The sequence below is a fragment of the Phlebotomus papatasi genome, chromosome 2 (assembly GCF_024763615.1).
Source record: "Phlebotomus papatasi isolate M1 chromosome 2, Ppap_2.1, whole genome shotgun sequence".
Taxonomy (NCBI): Eukaryota; Metazoa; Arthropoda; class Insecta; order Diptera; family Psychodidae; genus Phlebotomus; species Phlebotomus papatasi.
In genome coordinates this window covers 84280095-84298243 of record NC_077223.1, presented here as the reverse complement: position 1 = coordinate 84298243, position 18149 = coordinate 84280095, and the positions used below count along the sequence as shown (strand labels likewise).

Below are 18149 nucleotides of genomic sequence, written 5' to 3'. Positions count from 1 at the left end.
TTTTAATATAAAAACCGCACTTTTTACTATGCTATTTGCAAATATTTATTATTTTGAAGAATATTCTGCGAGAGGAAAGTTTGATGTCAAAAAATTCAGAGCGCTGTGCGCGCCATCTGTTTGTGGGGATGGAACACACTGTTGAGAAAATCTCTTCTGACCAACAATTTTCCAATTTTCATGGCTAAATTCACTTATTTTACCATTTTATTCCTAGACTACTTCCTCCTCAGTCTCCTCTTGCCCTCAACGGTCAAATGCAACTTCAGATGCCTGACTAATTTGGGCTTCCGGAGGAATTTCTGATCACACATTGCACACTGCAGAGTCCTCTTTCTCCTCTCGTGCACTTCCATGTGTTCATCACGGTCCTTAGCCAGCGTGAATCCCATCTTGCATATCCGACACTTGTACCTCAGTGTATCCCCCAGATGATGCTTCTCATGATTTCCCCTCCTGGATGACGAAATAAATGTCCTGCCACAGATCCTGCACGGATACGGTCGATCATTGGTATGGATGCGCATGTGAATCTTAGCAGCTTCTGGCCGTGCAAAAGCCTGCCCACAGACATCACACTTAAACGGACGTGCATCACTGTGACAAATCTGATGCTGCTGCAAACTCTGCTGAGTACTGAAGACCTTATCGCAGCTTGGGCACTTGAACATCTTGCAGTACTTCTTCATGTGCCTATGGAGGTTGCTGTTGGTGCTAAAACACTTTCCACACTTGTCACACTTATACTTGGTCACCTTATTCTCCTCATGATCCTTCATATGCTCCATCAGATCCTTCTCCTCCCTGAACAACTTCACACAATCCAGGCATCTGTACGGGAACTCATTCAAATGCGTCCGCAAATGGATAGCCTGGTGGTTGATTTTGTTTGTTCTAAAACTACAAAAATCACACCGGAAGGGCTTGGGATCTCCATGGAATTCAGTCGCATGACAGAGGAAGAAGACAGCATTGGAAAAGGTCATTGGGCAGTGAGCACACTTGAGATAACCCGTTCCATGCAATTCCTCCTTGTGCTTCTTCAATTGTGGCTTCAGCGGGAATCTCTCCTCACACAACTCACACACATACTTGTACCTAATGCGCTTCGTGTGCATCCGCTGATGCTTCAGGAAGTCCTTCAGATTGCCCGTTTCCTCGTGGCACACCTCACAGCGAGGCCTCAGATGTTTACTCTCAATGTGATAGTAGAGTGTTCCCTGCGTCACGAACTGTTCATCGCACTGCTCACACGGGAAGGGTTTCTCCTTCTTCGTGTGATAAACCATGTGATTGGCAAAGTTTTCACGCACCACGAATGTTCGGGGGCAGTAGGAGCATTTGTAAAGCCTTGACTTGGGATTATCATCCTCCTGCTCGTCAAACATTATTGGACTCAACGATTCAATTTCCGTGTCCACCAAAAAGTCACTAAAATGAGAGCAATAAATAAAAGGATATTTTAACATTTGGCTAATTATTGTCTGGCTTATGCCCAACGCACAATAACTTTTATATCGTAAACATGTTTTTGATATTTCAATGAGAGTGAGTGAGATCTATATCTAGTTATCTCGCTCACTCTAATAGGAAATTTTGAAAACATGTTTACAAATAAAAGTTATTGTGCGCTGGGCATTATCTTTAATAATTTTGCAATCAATAAAAATATTCACAAAATAGGGTAAATGTTCTACACTGAGAAAAAGAGGGTGCGATTAACTTTTCTTTCTCAGAACCTTAACATTTTTTAGGTGTAAAAATATATCAACATTTTTTAATGTTAATTTTACACCTTTTTAAGGGTAAAATTAACATGACAAAGGGCAATTTTAACCCCCAATACACCTAAAAAGGGTAATATTTACGCAGATTTTGGATCAATACTGTAAGGTAAAATTAACATTTCCGGAATGTTATTTTAACTTTTTCTGATTTCTCTTCAGTGTAATTCAAAACCATTTCCAGACGCTTTAACTTTGACAGAAAATTCAACACATTAAGTTCAATTTTTTTCTGAAGAGAATTACTTAAATTTGCTCATTGACTCTTCTAGAATGTTACTGTTTAGTGAAAATTCCTTAAATATAATTTGAAAACTTCTTAAATACAAGAAAAATACGCGAGCGCAAAATGCTTTTATTGGAAACATATTAATCCAAATGGAGACAAGGGAAAGTTTCTAATTGGAGACAAACAGTGTAACTGGAACTGAGACGAAAGGCTTCGTAACTTTGTTGAGTTACTCTTGAGTACAGGATTTGTTCTTATTCCTGGTCTTTTCTCCTTTCCCATCAAAAACAATAAGAAAATCTCTCCAAAAAAATCATATTTCCGGGGTTTCCTATTGAAGCATTTGCAGACACTTCAGAAAAACCCTTTTTGTTCACGAAATAGGTAATTATTTCATTTGAAAACTTCAAGTACCGTTAACAATAAAGATTAGCACTTAATTTAACTAGAATTAGCCAGAAATACGACATAATTTTTAATCAAAACGTATAAACAACAATCACCTCATTGTGTTTTTCATTGGAAAACATGGGCGATCGATGAAAAATTCAATGGTGAAAAGGTACACTTTTGATTTTTCTGAGAAATTAACAAATTAAAATTTGTGAATATGAATGGATTTTCGCTTTATTTACGCTGCGAAAGAACGCAGGTGTTGATATGATGACTTTTACTCGACCATGTTATTAAAAAATAAGGCTTCAAGGAATTATCAATTCAATCATTTTTTGATATTACTATAGTTTATCACATGGACAAATTGCCCGCCCGCTGAAGTCAAAACACGTGTTACAAAACAAAAATTGAATTATCTCGACTAACTAGTAACCGATAAGATCGATAAGATCAAGTTTTGGGACAAAATTATAGAGAAGATTCTGGTCTATATCCCATTATCATTTTTCTGTGAGTTCATTTACATCCAAGATATTTTCATTTAAATAAAAAGTTTACAATTTCTCAGAAATTTGATTCCAAATTGCTGAATAATATCTGTCATCTTTAGTTTCAAAAATCGATTTTGCATTCAATCCGAGTTTGCTCATGTTAACAATCTCACAAACAATAAGCTGATCCAGGCTTATCACTAGTTTTCGTTCATTTTTTTTTCTTTTTGCAATTACTTTATTTTTCCTTTTTTTATTTTGTGTTCAAGTGTAATATCGATTTAAATTTGTCTACAAATCATCTTAAAGCCATCTCGAAGTTGAAAATTCATCAAAAGAAGGGTGTTTAATAAGTCATTAACCTTCATGTTTAGAAAATTTCCACCGATACTTTATTAATTATTTACTCATGGAATCCGGTTTGGAATTTTCAAATCTTTCAAATTAATCCAAATTGATCAAATTGGTAGAAAGATAGGCCATCCAGGGTAGTTGAACTTTCATCTTGCATCATTCAAGATGGCGATAAAGCGGTCAAATATGTTTATGTCCAGTTGAACTTCTAAACTAAAACATTATCCGAAAAGAAACGAATCTCCAGATCAATATTGCGATAAGTAAAAAAAAATATTTTTTTTAATGAAACTTCCTTTCTACAATTCACGACGTTTTAAATGGAAATAAAATATTTAGCTAGCTTTCTATTTTAGCTGATACACACTTTGGGGATTATAACAGATGGAAGGATATTTTATCTCAGGCACAAACCACTACGAAAGATTATCCAAGATTCATAAATAGAACTATATTCTCATAAGAAGTTTCTTTTTTCAAAAAAAAATTATAGTTTGAGAAAAATTAATTGAATTTCAATTCACATGAAATGCTTTCAGAGATTCAGAGATAATTAATATGTTTTTTTTATTTAAAAATTATTGACTAAATAAATAAATAAATAATAATATCTACTCACTTTGCATCTCTCCCAAGTGGCGAACAATCAATAATTTCCGATCCGGAAAAGTCATTTTCCGACACCATTGGAAACCTGAAAAAGGGTTTTTTTTTTAGTTATAAAATTCTTCGGGAGAATATCAGTTTCTCTTACTTTTCATCATTCAAGGAATCATTTGCGCGGGATTTGTTGGACACTAAGGAACTGGACTTGTTGAAAGATTCCTGGTTCTCATTGAAAGACTCAGGGAGATCATCCTTTTCATCAATATCATCGTAATTATCCCCAAAATGATCCCCAAAGTGATCATAGTCATCAATTTCAACGTCCCTGTCCTCCACTTTAACCGGCGCCACTTCGATATCATCTTCCATTTTGGGAATGATGGTCTCCATGGGTGGTTCCTCATCGTAGGAATCATAGAAATTCTCCACTTTTACCTGCACCAATTCAGGCTTGAATTCTTCTTCTTCATCATCTGGTGTGATCAGATTCTTTGGACTTGCCATTGCAGCTGCCTGAATCATTGCTTCTTCGGCAGCCTTTGCAGCTGCTTGGGCAGAGGCTACTTCATCCCTCACAGCTACAGCATCCAAAACAGTATTTACACTCTCTTTGTGACGCCTCACGATGTGCTTACTGAGCTTATCCTCGGTGGAAAATTGCTTCTGGCAAATGTTGCAATTGAACCAACGCACCCGAACATCTCCTGTATGCTTCCGGAAATGACGCCTCAGGCGACTGGGTCTTGCATAAGTCTTGGGACATTTGCTGCATTGATACACTGTAACTCCTCCGGATTGCTTCACGATATGTGGAACATTTTTACTGGAAGATGAACCTGCTGCTGCTGCAACTTTCTTCGAAGATGAAGCTCTGGGCTTCTTTCTCTTCACCGTATCCACCTCTTCTTCATCATCATCATCATCTTCTGATTCCTCGTAATCCTCATCACTGCCTCCTTCTGTCTTCACGAAGATTCTGCGAAAAATACCGACAAACATCACCCGATGCTGGAAAAAAATCAATTGGGATTAAGGGGGAGATTTACTTCTCAATGTTTATGAATTCAATGGCATCGCCACCATTTTTCTCATTTGACTGCTTCTTATCTATCTCCTGATCAGCCTTCTTTTGGGTCTTCTTGAGCATTTTCAGTGGGATTTCATCCTCAAGATCATCATCATCATCGAAGTAGGTTTTCTTCTTGATTACCCTCCCAGACCGGGAGACGGTCTTTTTCTCCTCGCCGGAAGACTCATCAGACTTCTCTAATTCTGCTTTTCTCTCTAAAATTTAGCACAATTTTAGTGCATTTCTCAGTGAAAATTCCAAGAAAAGTTACTCACTATTCTTAGGCGGAGGTTTAGGTTCATCTTCTTCAGAATCTAAGTCCGCTTCTGTGGAAAAACAGGCCATTTGAAGCAACGAAAGACAAAAAAGGGGCTCCCGGTTTTGAGGTTAGATTACAACTCACCCAATCGACGCTTCTTCTTGGCTCTTGCATCCTGCATCAGTTTAATCTGATGCTCTTTCCTCTGCTGAACACCTTTCTTCTTCATCCTCAGAATTCACTAATACTCCAATTTTTTCACTATTTCCCGACTATTTTCCACAAAAATCACTGCATCTCTGACGGACACAAAAAACACCCAACCAAAACAACAAAACTTTCATAAACTTCCTATAATCCATGCTATAATCTGTGCTATAAAACAATTGACACGTCAAAATATAGGAAAGAAGTTTTGGGGAAAGGTGCAGGCACTTTTTGGTGCAATTTCTAAAAGGAACTAGTGACTAAATTTGTGCTGAATTATGATTAGAAATTACCTGATAGTTGCATGTATTGTGTATTGTGTTGCTGTAGCTCCTGCCCATGGATACGTCGTCACAGTTGATGCCCATTCAGAAGAATGTTTCTTCGATCGCGTGGAAGCTGGAATGACCATGGGTAATGTTTCCCTTTACTTAAATCCAATCAAATGCGCGCTTTTCTCTTGGCCACGTCATTTTACCTAACAAATTTCTCCCGGCCGGTAGGTTTGATCTTCGAAACAATTGAAGGTGGTTTCCTGGACATTGATGTTCGCATCTCAGATCCAGAGGGTAAAATCATCTATCACGGTGTCCGGGAGTCTTCCGGCAAATTTGCCTTTGCCGCACACATGACCGGTGCCTATAACTATTGCTTCAGTAACCAAATGTCCACAATGACCCCCAAGGTGGTCATGTTCTCCATGGACATCAATGAAAGCACCAAGAAAAATGGCAGCGATGGGGCTGCAGGAGGAGCAGAGGATGCGGATGGAAGTCACACGAAACTTGATGATATGATCAAAGAGCTCTCTGGGACATTGACCAGCATTAAACACGAGCAGGAATACATGCATGTAAGATAATTTACCAAGAATCCCCAATCAATTCTTTCTTATTAAATATTTAAAGACGGAAATCCTACACTGAGAAATCCGAAAAAGTGAAAATAACATTCCGGAAAAGTTAATTTTACCCTGCATTATTGATCCAAAATCGGTGTAAATATTACCCTTTTTAGGTGTATTACTGTGTTATCACACTTGCACATTAAAATTTTAATATGATTCACATTAATTGTCGCTGATGAGAGTCCAAATGTGTAATTTGTGTGTTTGAATCATTTTATATTTAAAATTTGATCTATTTGTTGATAAAAAGGTAGACTTGGCCCGCAAAATTTGATATAAATTGATTTATAGCATTAATGCGAAAAATTAATGCGATTTTCCCTTTAATTTTTTAATGTGAAAAATATTCATGCTTTAGGTAAATTTAAACTTATTTTTGCAGGCCAAGTCCATTTCTTTATCAATAAATAGAAAAATCCCAAATATTAAGTGACTCAAAGACACAAATAACATATTTGGACGCTCACAAGCGACAATTAATGTGAATCACATTAAAATTTTAATGTTAAAGTGTGATAACGCTGTTAGGTGTTAAAGGTATCCTTTTTCATGTTAATTTTACCCTTAATAAGGTGTAAAATTAACATTAAAAAATGTTGATATATTTTTACACCTAGAAAATGTTAAATTTCTGAGGAAAAAATGTTAATCGCACCCTCTTTTTTTTCTCAGTGTAAATATAAAACCTAACTAAACGGTTAAATAAAAAATTCAGTCTTCAGGAACCCAGCCCTATGTTTAGATGCTATACTGCAAAAGTACTTTCGCATCATTTACCATTTACCGGTTCTCAACCGATTTGAACCGGTTCATAAATCTCTCAAAAGATCCCCCAAAATAGTTTTAAAAGTAATAGGATTGATTTTCAGATAAATTTTTTTTATCGGTTATGAACCGGTTCATTACCGATTGAAAACCGATTGAAACCGGTTTAGTTTTGTCAGAAATTCATTCAAATTTATTTGCTTGAAAAATGCGCACTCTTAGTGTCTTTTTAGCTTTTGACCTTGAAAAACCGTTATTAGGAATGATTCAACTGTATTTTCGTATATGGACGAAATGTTTGCCTGGATAATCTCTAAAACATATCCAAAAAAGAAAAAAATCGCACGACGCATTTCCGAGCAATCCCAAAAAAAACTAGTTTTGGTGGGGAAGAGGAGACGTGAGGGGAAAATAAGGGGCATATTAACGATCCTTGGGTCGACTTATGGGGGGGAGTCCCCCGAAGGTCCCAAGTCTCTATCTCTAACCGTCTGGCCTCTTGGCCTCTAGAGCTGATGACCGCCGGACGGACAGACGGACAAACAGCGTGACGACATTTCTCAAAAATCGTCTGAAACGTGAAGATTTGTTAAGTGGTCTCCGGGGAGTGGAAGGTGGAAATTTTGGAGGGGGGGTGAAACAATCGATTAAAATTAAAAAATAAAAGAAGTTTTAAAATTGCACAGAATTTAAATTCAGTGACCATTAAGACATGTGTTTGACAGGGCCTCCCCACGCCCACATAATGGAAAAAAAAATCTTTTGAAAAAATTCATCTATTAATCAGTAAGAATATAATTGCAAAATATGAACATTCTATCTCAAGTATTTCTAGTGCATTGACTGAATGGGTTAATGTGATATAATTTAGGTCCACAAATCAATTGTAATGCTAAATAACGTTTAAATAAGTATCAATTGGTATTAAAAATATGAGAAAAAAGTTCAATTTCAGAAGCTCCCGAATTCAAAAGTACCCCACTTCCACCTAACTAAAACGATTTCAAGCTATAGAAAAATTAGCAAAATTACCTAATCTGATCTTTAATTCTTGCTTAAAGGGTTTAGATTTTCTTATATGGGCTTCAGACCTAAGGCTTAGCCAAATGGCTTAACTGCTCTCATTTCTTATCAATCATGATTTTTTTTTGGAAAATTTAACTTTGGATTGGATTATTAAAGATAAATAATCTATTAGGCTATCAAAAATCAATTAAATTGCACGCTATTTAGGATTTTGAGATTTATGCCGGCTTCAGACCTGAGGTTTAGCCCAGTTCCTGAAAGTCTCAAATTTCAAAATAGCAACCGATTTTATTGATTTTTCAGAATTAACCGGATTATTTGCCCATAATGTTCAATTCTAAGTCATATTTTCCCAACAAATTTTGATTGATAAAGAATTATGCCGAAAATAGACACAGGCTGATCCTGGAAAATACTCAGCTCGAAAAATTTGGCGATAAAGGATCAGCCCAAACTATCATACACTGAGGATTTAGGATCAAGGATTAGCGTTTTCAGCGTAAATTTCTATTAAATGTGCACACTTTGATATTTGAAAGACTTCTTAAGTGCAATATCAATGGATTTTTCGTACAGTAAGGAGCACTCTCATTTTCTCTTTACTCAAATCTTAATGCATTTTAAGATTTTGCAATATTGCGTACCATTATTCTCCATGTTTTTTCACCCAATTGACATTTCGAAATGCACCCAAAAAACCCCAAAGTGAAGCTTTTTATTTTCAGTACTGGCGCTGATGTCACCTAATCTCCGTAATTTCACTAGACCTCGTGAATTTAGAAGATCAGCTTGATCCTCCAAATTATGGGCTGCTCCGTAAGTGTATCGACACCAATCCTCATTTTTCGGGCTGATCCCTAAGCCGATCCCTGTGTCTATTTTGGGTTTTAGAGAAGTTAAGCCATATAGCTAAGGGCCTTAACAAACATGAGGATTAACCGAGAGACGGCTTAGTGTAATTATATTCGAAATAATGGTTAAACTTCATTTCCATCATTTTCCACTAAGTCGTCTCTCGGCTTAAGTCGCAAGTGTGTCTAGGGCATAAGCCTTAGGTCTGTAGCCCGTATTACGGTACTTGGGCTAAACCTCTAGTCTGAAGACCGCTTTAGACTCATTTAAAAACCTCATAATTTAAATTGAATTTATTTATTGTCTCTACTTTTCGTCCCTCCCCAATGGCCATCGCCGTCTTAGTGTTGATTCTAACCCACTCCAATATTTAATTTTGTAAAATTTTCAGACAAAATCTTTATATTCGATTTGGGAAACTCTTAGTAAATACTCGCTCGGAAAACTAAAGAAAAAATCCAAAAAAATAAATCTTGAACTAAACTAAGCTTTAGAAAACCCATAATTTTATTGCTTCCTACTGTTTAGCCTTTAGGTTCATTGACAGACGGGAAAAACCGGTGTTGAATCCGATCTCTCTCAGAAAATGAAACTGTAAACAGGAAGACCAAAAAAATGACTGTGCCTTTTCTTTCCAGATGCGTGACAGAATCCACAGAAACATCAATGAGAGCACAAACTTCCGCGTTGTCATGTGGTCAACATTCGAAGCCCTCGTTCTCATCGTGATGACCATCGGTCAGATCTACTACTTAAAACGCTTCTTCGAGGTGAGGCGCGTGGTGTGAGCTAGACATTTTCTTTTTCTTTGGCGGTATATATTTAATTTAACGAGAAAAGAGAAAAAAAATGTGAAGAAATATTTCTACACTCTCAATTCCTTGGTGTTTGTCACATTCAGCCCATTCTCATCAGCATAGTGATGTACTTTTCCCGCCAGTACTTCCAGCTTGTTGTCCACGAGGAGTCTATAGAGTTGACGGAGGGATTCTTCGGTGGGAAGTCCTTCAATGTGATACCGATTCTCATCGAGTTTTTTGAAGATTTTCGTGGCTCTTTCCACATCTTTTGCCTCGCAGACAATGCTCAAGATGTGACTGAGATGACGTGCTTTCCACTTGAAGATATTCCTTCTGTTTTCTGTGTTTTCCTCAACCACATCCCAAATATCTATTGAGAGTTTATCCAGGTCTTTGTCTCCGGAATCGAGGATTATGCGAAATAGGTGGTTGATTAGGTTGTCCCGGGTTGTCTGCTCAAAGAGTTTAAGGTGCGCCCAGAGAAGTGGTACATACTGGATGGCACTGTTGAGTTCAACAGTCTTCAAGATCGACTCCATCACAGATGGTTCTGGGATGTAAATCCCTGGAACGTAAGTATGATAGATTTCCATGAATGTATCCAGAGGCTCCATCAAACAGAGCAACTGGAAGTAGCAGCGATAGTAAACTGATTCCTTAATAGAATCACCAATAAAGATCCTATTCTCGGATCTCTTTAGCAGATCATTAATGCGATTGGCCAGTTGAACACTATGGAACTGATTGGAACAGACATTCATAGCTGTCACGAAGAAATGGGAATCCTTGTGATCAGAAACTTCCAGTTGCTCTTTTTCAATCTCATCGAGGATATCAATAAGAATACCACTCATTGGACTCCTTTCCCGATAGAAAATATTCAGGATATGGTACCAGGAAGCGAGAGATGGACGAATTCCTTGATTTTTGAATTCCACCAGGATAGACATTGACATCTGCCTGGCATCTTTCCATCCAAAAATTGAGCTAACAAGCTCCAGAACAATGTTCAAAGTCGTTATATTGGGCTTGACATTGTGACTTCCCATGAGTCTTAGAGTATCCTCAACTAATTTCCACTTAGCTTCTGATGTATCAGGATTCAGAAGTAGAACTACCTGAAGGATACTGTTGAAGGTGTCCAGATAGATGGGAACTCCATCAGCAATAGCCTTCTGATACAAAGTCCATGCGTCAGAAACTTGATAATTCCTGCAAAGTGTCCTTATCATCGTATTGCAAGCCCTAGGATCATTATCCGGAAATTCCTTAAAGAGCCTCTCAACTTCCTCATTCCGTGTTGCATTCACTACCTTCTGCCTAACATTTTGCGAAGTGAATCTATCTGATGGATTTGTTTGTCCACTGAGGAAGCACACGAGCTCAAAGTATCCTTGCTTGAAGTCAGCATCTCGCGAGTCTTTGATTTGAGCCAGTGATTGGGTAATCTCCTCAAGATCTATCTGGGATTTTATCAAATTGCACAAATCCTCAATTGTCTGGACATTCTCAAAGGCTTCTGGAGACCTCCCGGCAACATAGGCCTCAATCATTGGCTCGCCCTTTGAATATTTGAAAAGATCAGCATACTTCTTATGAAGCCACTTGGCAGCACTCCTGCCAGACTCCTCAGACAAGGCATACGCCTTTCGGCGCTGATTTGAATACGGAATGAGGTATCTATCATCGTGATATTGATAGTGGACGGAGGTTATGTCAGTAGTCTGGAGTCCAGCGAGGGTTTTCAGCACATCATCAGGTTTTCTCTTGATCCTCACAGGGATATCAATTCCTTTTGGTGCTGGGGATGATGCCGATTGAAGTCTCGCGAAATTCGTAACGAATTTCCTTGTGTTTACTTGAATCACGTTCATTTTGCACTTTGTCACGAAAGATCACGGTAATCACGCGATGTTATTCTGGTAGTCCGGTAGAGGCTCTGGAATATTTTACGCGACGTAATAAATTGCTTAATATGAAGCAGGCAAACGGCAAACACATTTCATAAGAACGTTTTGAAAAAAAAGCACTTTGAAAGCTGAAGAAAAATTAAACATTTTCTATTCATTTATGATTTTAATTTTTTAATAATTTTAGGATTCCATTAAAAATTTCTCAAATTATCTTTTTAGACTAATTTATAAATCAATTTTTAGAATTTAGATTAATTTAACGATTTCTTATGTTACTGGCACACCTTTTAGATCAAGAAAATTTCATAAAATCGAAATTATACATCCTTTTCCTTCTCAAATTGTTTGTATAAGTCCGTCCTACTCTTTCTCACTCTTCTTCTTCTTTTGAACATCTCGCCAAATTCAATTTAATTCGATTTAATTTTGAATGAGACAAAGTGAGATAGACAAATAGAGATATGCAATACGTTTGAGAGAGAAAAGGATATGAATTTTAATTTAACGAAATTTTCCTGATCTAAAAGGTGTGCTGGAGCCATTACTGTCTAACAATATAACATTCAAAGAAAAATAGAATAGCACACTTCACTTTCCACTGAATATTCCTAAAAGTGCTTGAAAGTGCGCATGCTTCGTAAGATCCCAAGCTTCGTAATGACTAAATTTTTTCTTATGTTTCTGAATAAATGTGTGTGCAATATATTTTAAAAACTGGGCACTTTCCCATAGTTTTTAAAGTATGGTTGCGATGAGTCACATATACATTGTGAAACATAGAAAATTTAATCATTACGAAACTTCCAATGGTATCAAGCATGGGCACTGGGCACTTTCCCCTACATAGATTATCACGATTATCATGTTTGCTTTAGGGAGAGAATAGGGAGAGCAGATTATTGCTTTCCACTGGGATTATCGAACTGTAGCATCAAAATGAATGGCAATGTGTATAGGAAAATTATCCTGGAAAGACCTCTGAAGCTGTTGGCATAGCAAAATTACGACGTTCCAACAAGAATCGGTATCGTTAAGGAAATTAACCAGAAAAAAGAAATAGAGAAAAAAAGGGACAGATAATCCTAACCGGCTTATGTAGGTGAGATTCTTAACGTGAGCTAACTCGGAGTGCATGCAAATTCGATTTAGAGCTGAAATTGTGAGTCGCCATTCAGTTATCTTGAATCAAATTCGTGAAATTATACAAATTTTGTATTTAAACCAAAATATCAAGGATTGAGATGAACTGGCACAAAAGTGATATATGGGTGAAATGTAGACCAGAATGTTCTCTATAATTTTCCCATAGAACATGATCTCATCGATTACTCAGAAGCCAAGATAAGCGAGGTTTTTTGTTTCTTAACTCGTTTTTTCATCCAGAGTGCCCCAAGTAGTCATTTGTTGAACTTCAACTATATCAAAGAATTGTTGTATTTTGTGGGACTTTCCATTTAAAACCCTATTTTAAGTGTCTTGGTGGAGTAGAGGCAGTCAAATTGGCATCTGAGTGATTTCAAAGCGTTATTATGGGAAAAATCAATTTTTTCACACTTAAACGGCAAAATCGGAGTGATAGCGTAGTCTGAGAGGAAAATGATGTATGGACGAAATGTAGAGACAAATGCCCTCTACAATTATGTCGAAGTAATCATCAAAATCGGTTCAGCGACAGTCGAGATAATTGAGGTTATGTGATATTGAAATTGGTTTTTCGACTGTGGCGCCCCTGGTGTTGGTCCCACGAAGTTCAAATGTTCTAGAAAGTTGTAGTATTTGGTGAGATCTTTCGTTTAAGCCCTTATTCATCAAAATCGGTCACATAGAACCGGAGATATGATTTTTTAAATTTTGTGAACTTTGACCCCTCATATCTCCGGTTCTATTGAAACCACAGCGCACATACGCACCATTTTGGAAACGTCCTAGACTGGACTACAACATACTAAAATTTCATTAACTTGCACAATGCCGTTTTTGAGAAAAGTGACTTTGAATTTCGATGAATTTTGACGCTATCACAGCGCCACCTATGGTGACTTTTTGAACTTCCATCTGAAAGTGCTCATCGAGACGAAACCAAAAAGGTAAAATTTAGGTCGCTATGTTAATTAGAACCGGAGATAGAGGCCGGTCAATGTTCGAACTTTGACCCCTTATAGCTCGGGTCAGGGGTTATGGATCGACTTAAGGTTTTTTTTGTTTGATAGGTATAATCAGCGGCTACAACATACTAAAATTTCAGCCCGATTGCATAAGGAATTTTTGAGTTATTTAACTTTTAAGATTTAAAAATTTTCTTTTTAATAATAGCGCCCCTAGCGGTGGTTTTATGAACTTGCGATGTTAGAAGAGGAAGTGGCATTTCACGAGAGCTTTCCAAAAAGCCCTCATTTTTTAAATTCTGACAATTAGAACCGGAGTTATGGCCATTTTAAGAAATTTTTTTTGGACCCTTATAGCTCGGGTCAGGGGAGTCGGGGGACCTTAAGTTTGGTATTGATGGAAAGCTCTAAGGCCCAGCTATAACATACTAAAATTTGAGCCCGATCGATCCCATAGGGGCGGAGCTATTGAGAAAACAAAAAAAGGGGGGTCTTCAAAATGGCGGAAGGAGGGGTGGGGGTGGGGGGTCAATGCACCAAGTTGCAATTTTCATGCGATATATAACCTTTGCCGAAAACCGCAAGTCGATATCTTTTTTAGTTTAGGAGCTATTAAGCTCCAAAGAGCGGCCGGACGGCCGGCCGGCCGGCCGGCCGGGAACGTAACTTAGCCCCCCATATATTCGTGATCAGGAAGTGGCGAAACACATTTTGGCCAAGTTTGAGCGCGATCGGAGGACATGAAATTTTGTTAGGATTATAGTAGGTGAGATTGTTAAGAATCTCACCTAATAGAATAGCACACTTCACTTTCCACTGAATATTCCTAAAAGTGCTTGAAAGTGCGCATGCTTCGTAAGATCCCAAGCTTCGTAATGACTAAATTTTTTCTTATGTTTCTGAATAAATGTGTGTGCAATATATTTTAAAAACTGGGCACTTTCCCATAGTTTTTAAAGTATGGTTGCGATGAGTCACATATACATTGTGAAACATAGAAAATTTAATCATTACGAAACTTCCAATGGTATCAAGCATGGGCACTGGGCACTTTCCCCTACATAGATTATCACGATTATCATGTTTGCTTTAGGGAGAGAATAGGGAGAGCAGATTATTGCTTTCCACTGGGATTATCGAACTGTAGCATCAAAATGAATGGCAATGTGTATAGGAAAATTATCCTGGAAAGACCTCTGAAGCTGTTGGCATAGCAAAATTACGACGTTCCAACAAGAATCGGTATCGTTAAGGAAATTAACCAGAAAAAAGAAATAGAGAAAAAAAGGGACAGATAATCCTAACCGGCTTATGTAGGTGAGATTCTTAACGTGAGCTAACTCGGAGTGCATGCAAATTCGATTTAGAGCTGAAATTGTGAGTCGCCATTCAGTTATCTTGAATCAAATTCGTGAAATTATACAAATTTTGTATTTAAACCAAAATATCAAGGATTGAGATGAACTGGCACAAAAGTGATATATGGGTGAAATGTAGACCAGAATGTACTCTATAATTTTCCTATAGAACATGATCTCATCGATTACTCAGAAGTCAAGATAAGCGAGGTTTTTTGTTTCTTAACTTGTTTTTTCATCCAGAGTGCCCCAAGTAGTCATTTGTTGAACTTCAACTATATCAAAGAATTGTTGTATTTTGTGGGACTTTCCATTTAAAACCCTATTTTAAGTGTCTTTGTGGAGTAGAGGCAGTCAAATTGGCATCTGAGTGATTTCAAAGCGTTATTATGGGAAAAATCAATTTTTTCACACTTAAACGGCAAAATCGGAGTGATAGCGTAGTTTGAGCGGAAAATGATGTATGGACGAAATGTAGAGACAAATGTTCTCTACAATTATGTCGAAGTAATCATCAAAATCGGTTCAGCGACAATCGAGATAATTGAGGTTATGTGATATTGAAATTGGTTTTTCGACTGTGGCGCCCCTGGTGTTGGTCCCACGAAGTTCAAATATATTAGAAAGTTGTAGCATTTGGTGAGATCTTTCGTTTAAGCCCTCATTCATCAAAATCGGTCACATAGAACCGGAGATATGATTTTTTGAATTTTGTGAACTTTGACCCCTCATATCTCCGGTTCTGTTTTAACCACAGCGCACATTTGCACCATTTTGGAAACGTCCTAGACTGGACTACAACATACTAAAATTTCATTAACTTGCACAATGCCGTTTTTGAGAAAAGTGACTTTGAATTTCGATGAATTTTGACGCTATAGCAGCGCCACCTGTGGTGAATTTTTGAACTTCCATCTGAAAGTACTCATCGAGACGAAACCAAAAAGGTAAAATTTAGGTCGCTATGTTAATTAGAACCGGAGATAGAGGCCGGTCAATGTTCGAACTTTGACCCCTTATAGCTCGGGTCAGGGGTTTTAGATCGACTTAAGGTTTTTTTTTGTTTGATAGGTATAATCAACGACTACAACATACTAAAATTTCAGCCCGATGCACAATGGAATTTTTGAGTTATTCAACTTTTAAGATTTAAAAATTTTCTTTTTAATAATAGCGCCCCTAGCGGTGGTTTTATGAACTTGCGATGTTAGAAGGGGAAGTGGCATTTCATGAGGGCTTTCCAAAAAGCCCTCACTTTTTCAATTCTGACAATTAGAACCGGAGTTATGGTCATTTTAAGAAATTTTTTTTGGACCCTTATAGCTCGGGTCAGGGGGGTCGGGGGACCTTAAGTTGGGTATTGATGGAAAGCTCTAAGGCCCAGCTATAACATACTAAAATTTGAGCCCGCTCGATGCCATAGGGACGGAAGTATTGAGAAAACAAAAAAAGGGGGGTCTTCAAAATGGCGGAAGGAGAGGTGGGGGGTCAATGCACCAAGTTGCAATTTTCACCCGATATATAACCTTTGCCGAAAACCGCAAGTCGATATCTCTTTTAGTTTAGGAGCTATTAAGCTCCAAAGAGCGGCCGGCCGGGAACGTAAAATAGCCACATATATATTCGTGATCAGGAAGTGGCGAAACGGGCGAAACACATTTTGGCCAAGTTTGAGGTCGATCGGACGACATGAAATTTTGTTAGGATTATAGTAGGTGAGATTGTTAAGAATCTCACCTAATACGTTTCTTTGATCATTTCGAGAACACAATGAACTTCACGGTTCCTGGATGCAAATCCACTAAATTTCTCCGTATGTGGCATTTTGTTGGCTAAATAAGGTCAGGACGGTCCAGGAAAATGTTGATGAGCTGAAGCCAGCCCTTCGTCGTGAATAGACTCGTGTTGCGCAAGCTCACGTTGGGGTAGCGTGTGATGCGTTTATAGCCAGACTAATACGGATTTCAGACCTAAGGCTTAGCCATATGGCTTAACTGCCCTTATTTCTTATCAGTCAAGATTTTTTGTAAAAATTTAACTTAAGATTCGATTATTAAGGGCAAATGATCTATCCGATTCTGAAAAACCAATAAAATTGGTTGCTATTTAGGAGTTTGAGATCTTCAAAAACTGTGCTAAACCTTTAGCCTGAATACCGCTTCATAGGTAGTCGATACCAAAAGTAGTTATATCCAAAATTTTAAATAGGTTCACAAAGATTTCTGACTGTTTTCCCTCGGTCACACCATTAAAATTCATTTTAGAATTGAAAAAATACGGGGTTTTGCAAAGTTATACTACGGTTTCATTTTAATAGTTGATTTTCGGTCATCGAAAAGTGTCTCGTCCTTATAGGGTTAATCTGTGTCTATTTGTTATAAGCTACGAAGTGAAAATTTGATTATTGTAAGTGAATCGAACCGAGGAAATCTGTATCACAAAACTAGGGCTTTATCAAGAATATATTACCCTCGACACACTTACTTCTTAAGTCGCGAGAAGGCTTAACGTAATTATAATCAAAATAATTATCAAAGATTACATTTCCATCAGTTTCTGATTAATCCGTCTCTCGGCTTCCTCGGCTTCGGCCGAGAAACGGCTTAGTTAGTCGGATAGTGCGAAACTGATGGGAATTTTTATTCAAATAAATATTTTGACCATTTTGACTATAAAATTACCTTAAGTTGTCTCTCGGCTTAAGTCGTAAGTGTGTCTAGGGTATATTGCAATCAAAAAATCTGAATATCTAAACAAACTAGGGCAAGTGTGCCAAATTTCGGCATAGTTGCTTGCAAGCGCCAAGGTCTAAAGTTTTAAATGCAATATTATTTAAACAAATTGAATATTTTTATTACTTCTTTTTAAGGAGTGTTACTTGGAACCTTGTAGACAGTTTATCGTCTTTATTTACTCTAAAATCATTCTTAATACATTTCAAAATAAATAAAAATGTTGACATAGCTTTGGTGCCTTATTTCGGCCAGCTTCATTCTCATAGTTCTTTGCCCATTGGGAATTTTTCAAA

The 18149-nt window shown here is 37.5% G+C and overlaps 3 protein-coding genes across 3 annotated transcripts in view; 1 reads left to right on the top strand and 2 right to left on the bottom strand.

Annotated features, from left to right (window-relative positions):
- Positions 1-20: 20 nt before the first annotated feature.
- LOC129804750 (zinc finger protein 791-like) lies at positions 21-5555 on the bottom strand. The gene is made up of 6 exons (XM_055852324.1): positions 5333-5555; positions 5205-5255; positions 4907-5144; positions 4009-4836; positions 3874-3948; positions 21-1431 (listed from the first exon to the last, which is right to left on the bottom strand). The coding sequence occupies exons 1-6, from the start codon at positions 5415-5417 to the stop codon at positions 219-221; spliced, it is 2490 nt and encodes an 829-aa protein (XP_055708299.1). The 5' UTR covers positions 5418-5555; the 3' UTR covers positions 21-218.
- Positions 5556-5565: 10 nt separating this feature from the next.
- On the top strand, positions 5566-9822 carry LOC129804789 (transmembrane emp24 domain-containing protein 2). Its single transcript, XM_055852388.1, has 3 exons — positions 5566-5809; positions 5899-6248; positions 9584-9822. The coding sequence occupies exons 1-3, from the start codon at positions 5674-5676 to the stop codon at positions 9731-9733; spliced, it is 636 nt and encodes a 211-aa protein (XP_055708363.1). The 5' UTR covers positions 5566-5673; the 3' UTR covers positions 9734-9822.
- LOC129804759 (protein PTCD3 homolog, mitochondrial) overlaps positions 9742-18149 on the bottom strand; it is a 29268-nt gene continuing 20860 nt past the window's right edge. The window contains exon 2 of the mRNA XM_055852351.1: positions 9742-11684. Within this exon, the coding sequence (XP_055708326.1) occupies positions 9811-11619 (1809 nt within the window). The 5' untranslated portion in view covers positions 11620-11684 and the 3' untranslated portion in view covers positions 9742-9810. The remainder of the gene's footprint in view (positions 11685-18149) is intronic.

Bases quoted from the DNA above. Each gene is read 5' to 3' on its own strand.
- LOC129804750 (XM_055852324.1), bottom strand. From the start codon at position 5,417: ATGAAGAAGAAAGGTGTTCAGCAGAGGAAAGAGCATCAGATTAAACTG. The intron at 3,949-4,008 runs GTAAGAGAAACT...ACCCTTTTTCAG, and splicing joins GATTCCTTGAATGATGAAAA to GTTTCCAATGGTGTCGGAAA. The intron at 1,432-3,873 runs GTGAGTAGATAT...CTCTCATTTTAG, and splicing joins CCACTTGGGAGAGATGCAAA to TGACTTTTTGGTGGACACGG.
- LOC129804789 (XM_055852388.1), top strand. From the start codon at position 5,674: ATGATTAGAAATTACCTGATAGTTGCATGTATTGTGTATTGTGTTGCT. The intron at 5,810-5,898 runs GTAATGTTTCCC...CCCGGCCGGTAG, and splicing joins GGAAGCTGGAATGACCATGG to GTTTGATCTTCGAAACAATT. The intron at 6,249-9,583 runs GTAAGATAATTT...TTTTCTTTCCAG, and splicing joins ACGAGCAGGAATACATGCAT to ATGCGTGACAGAATCCACAG.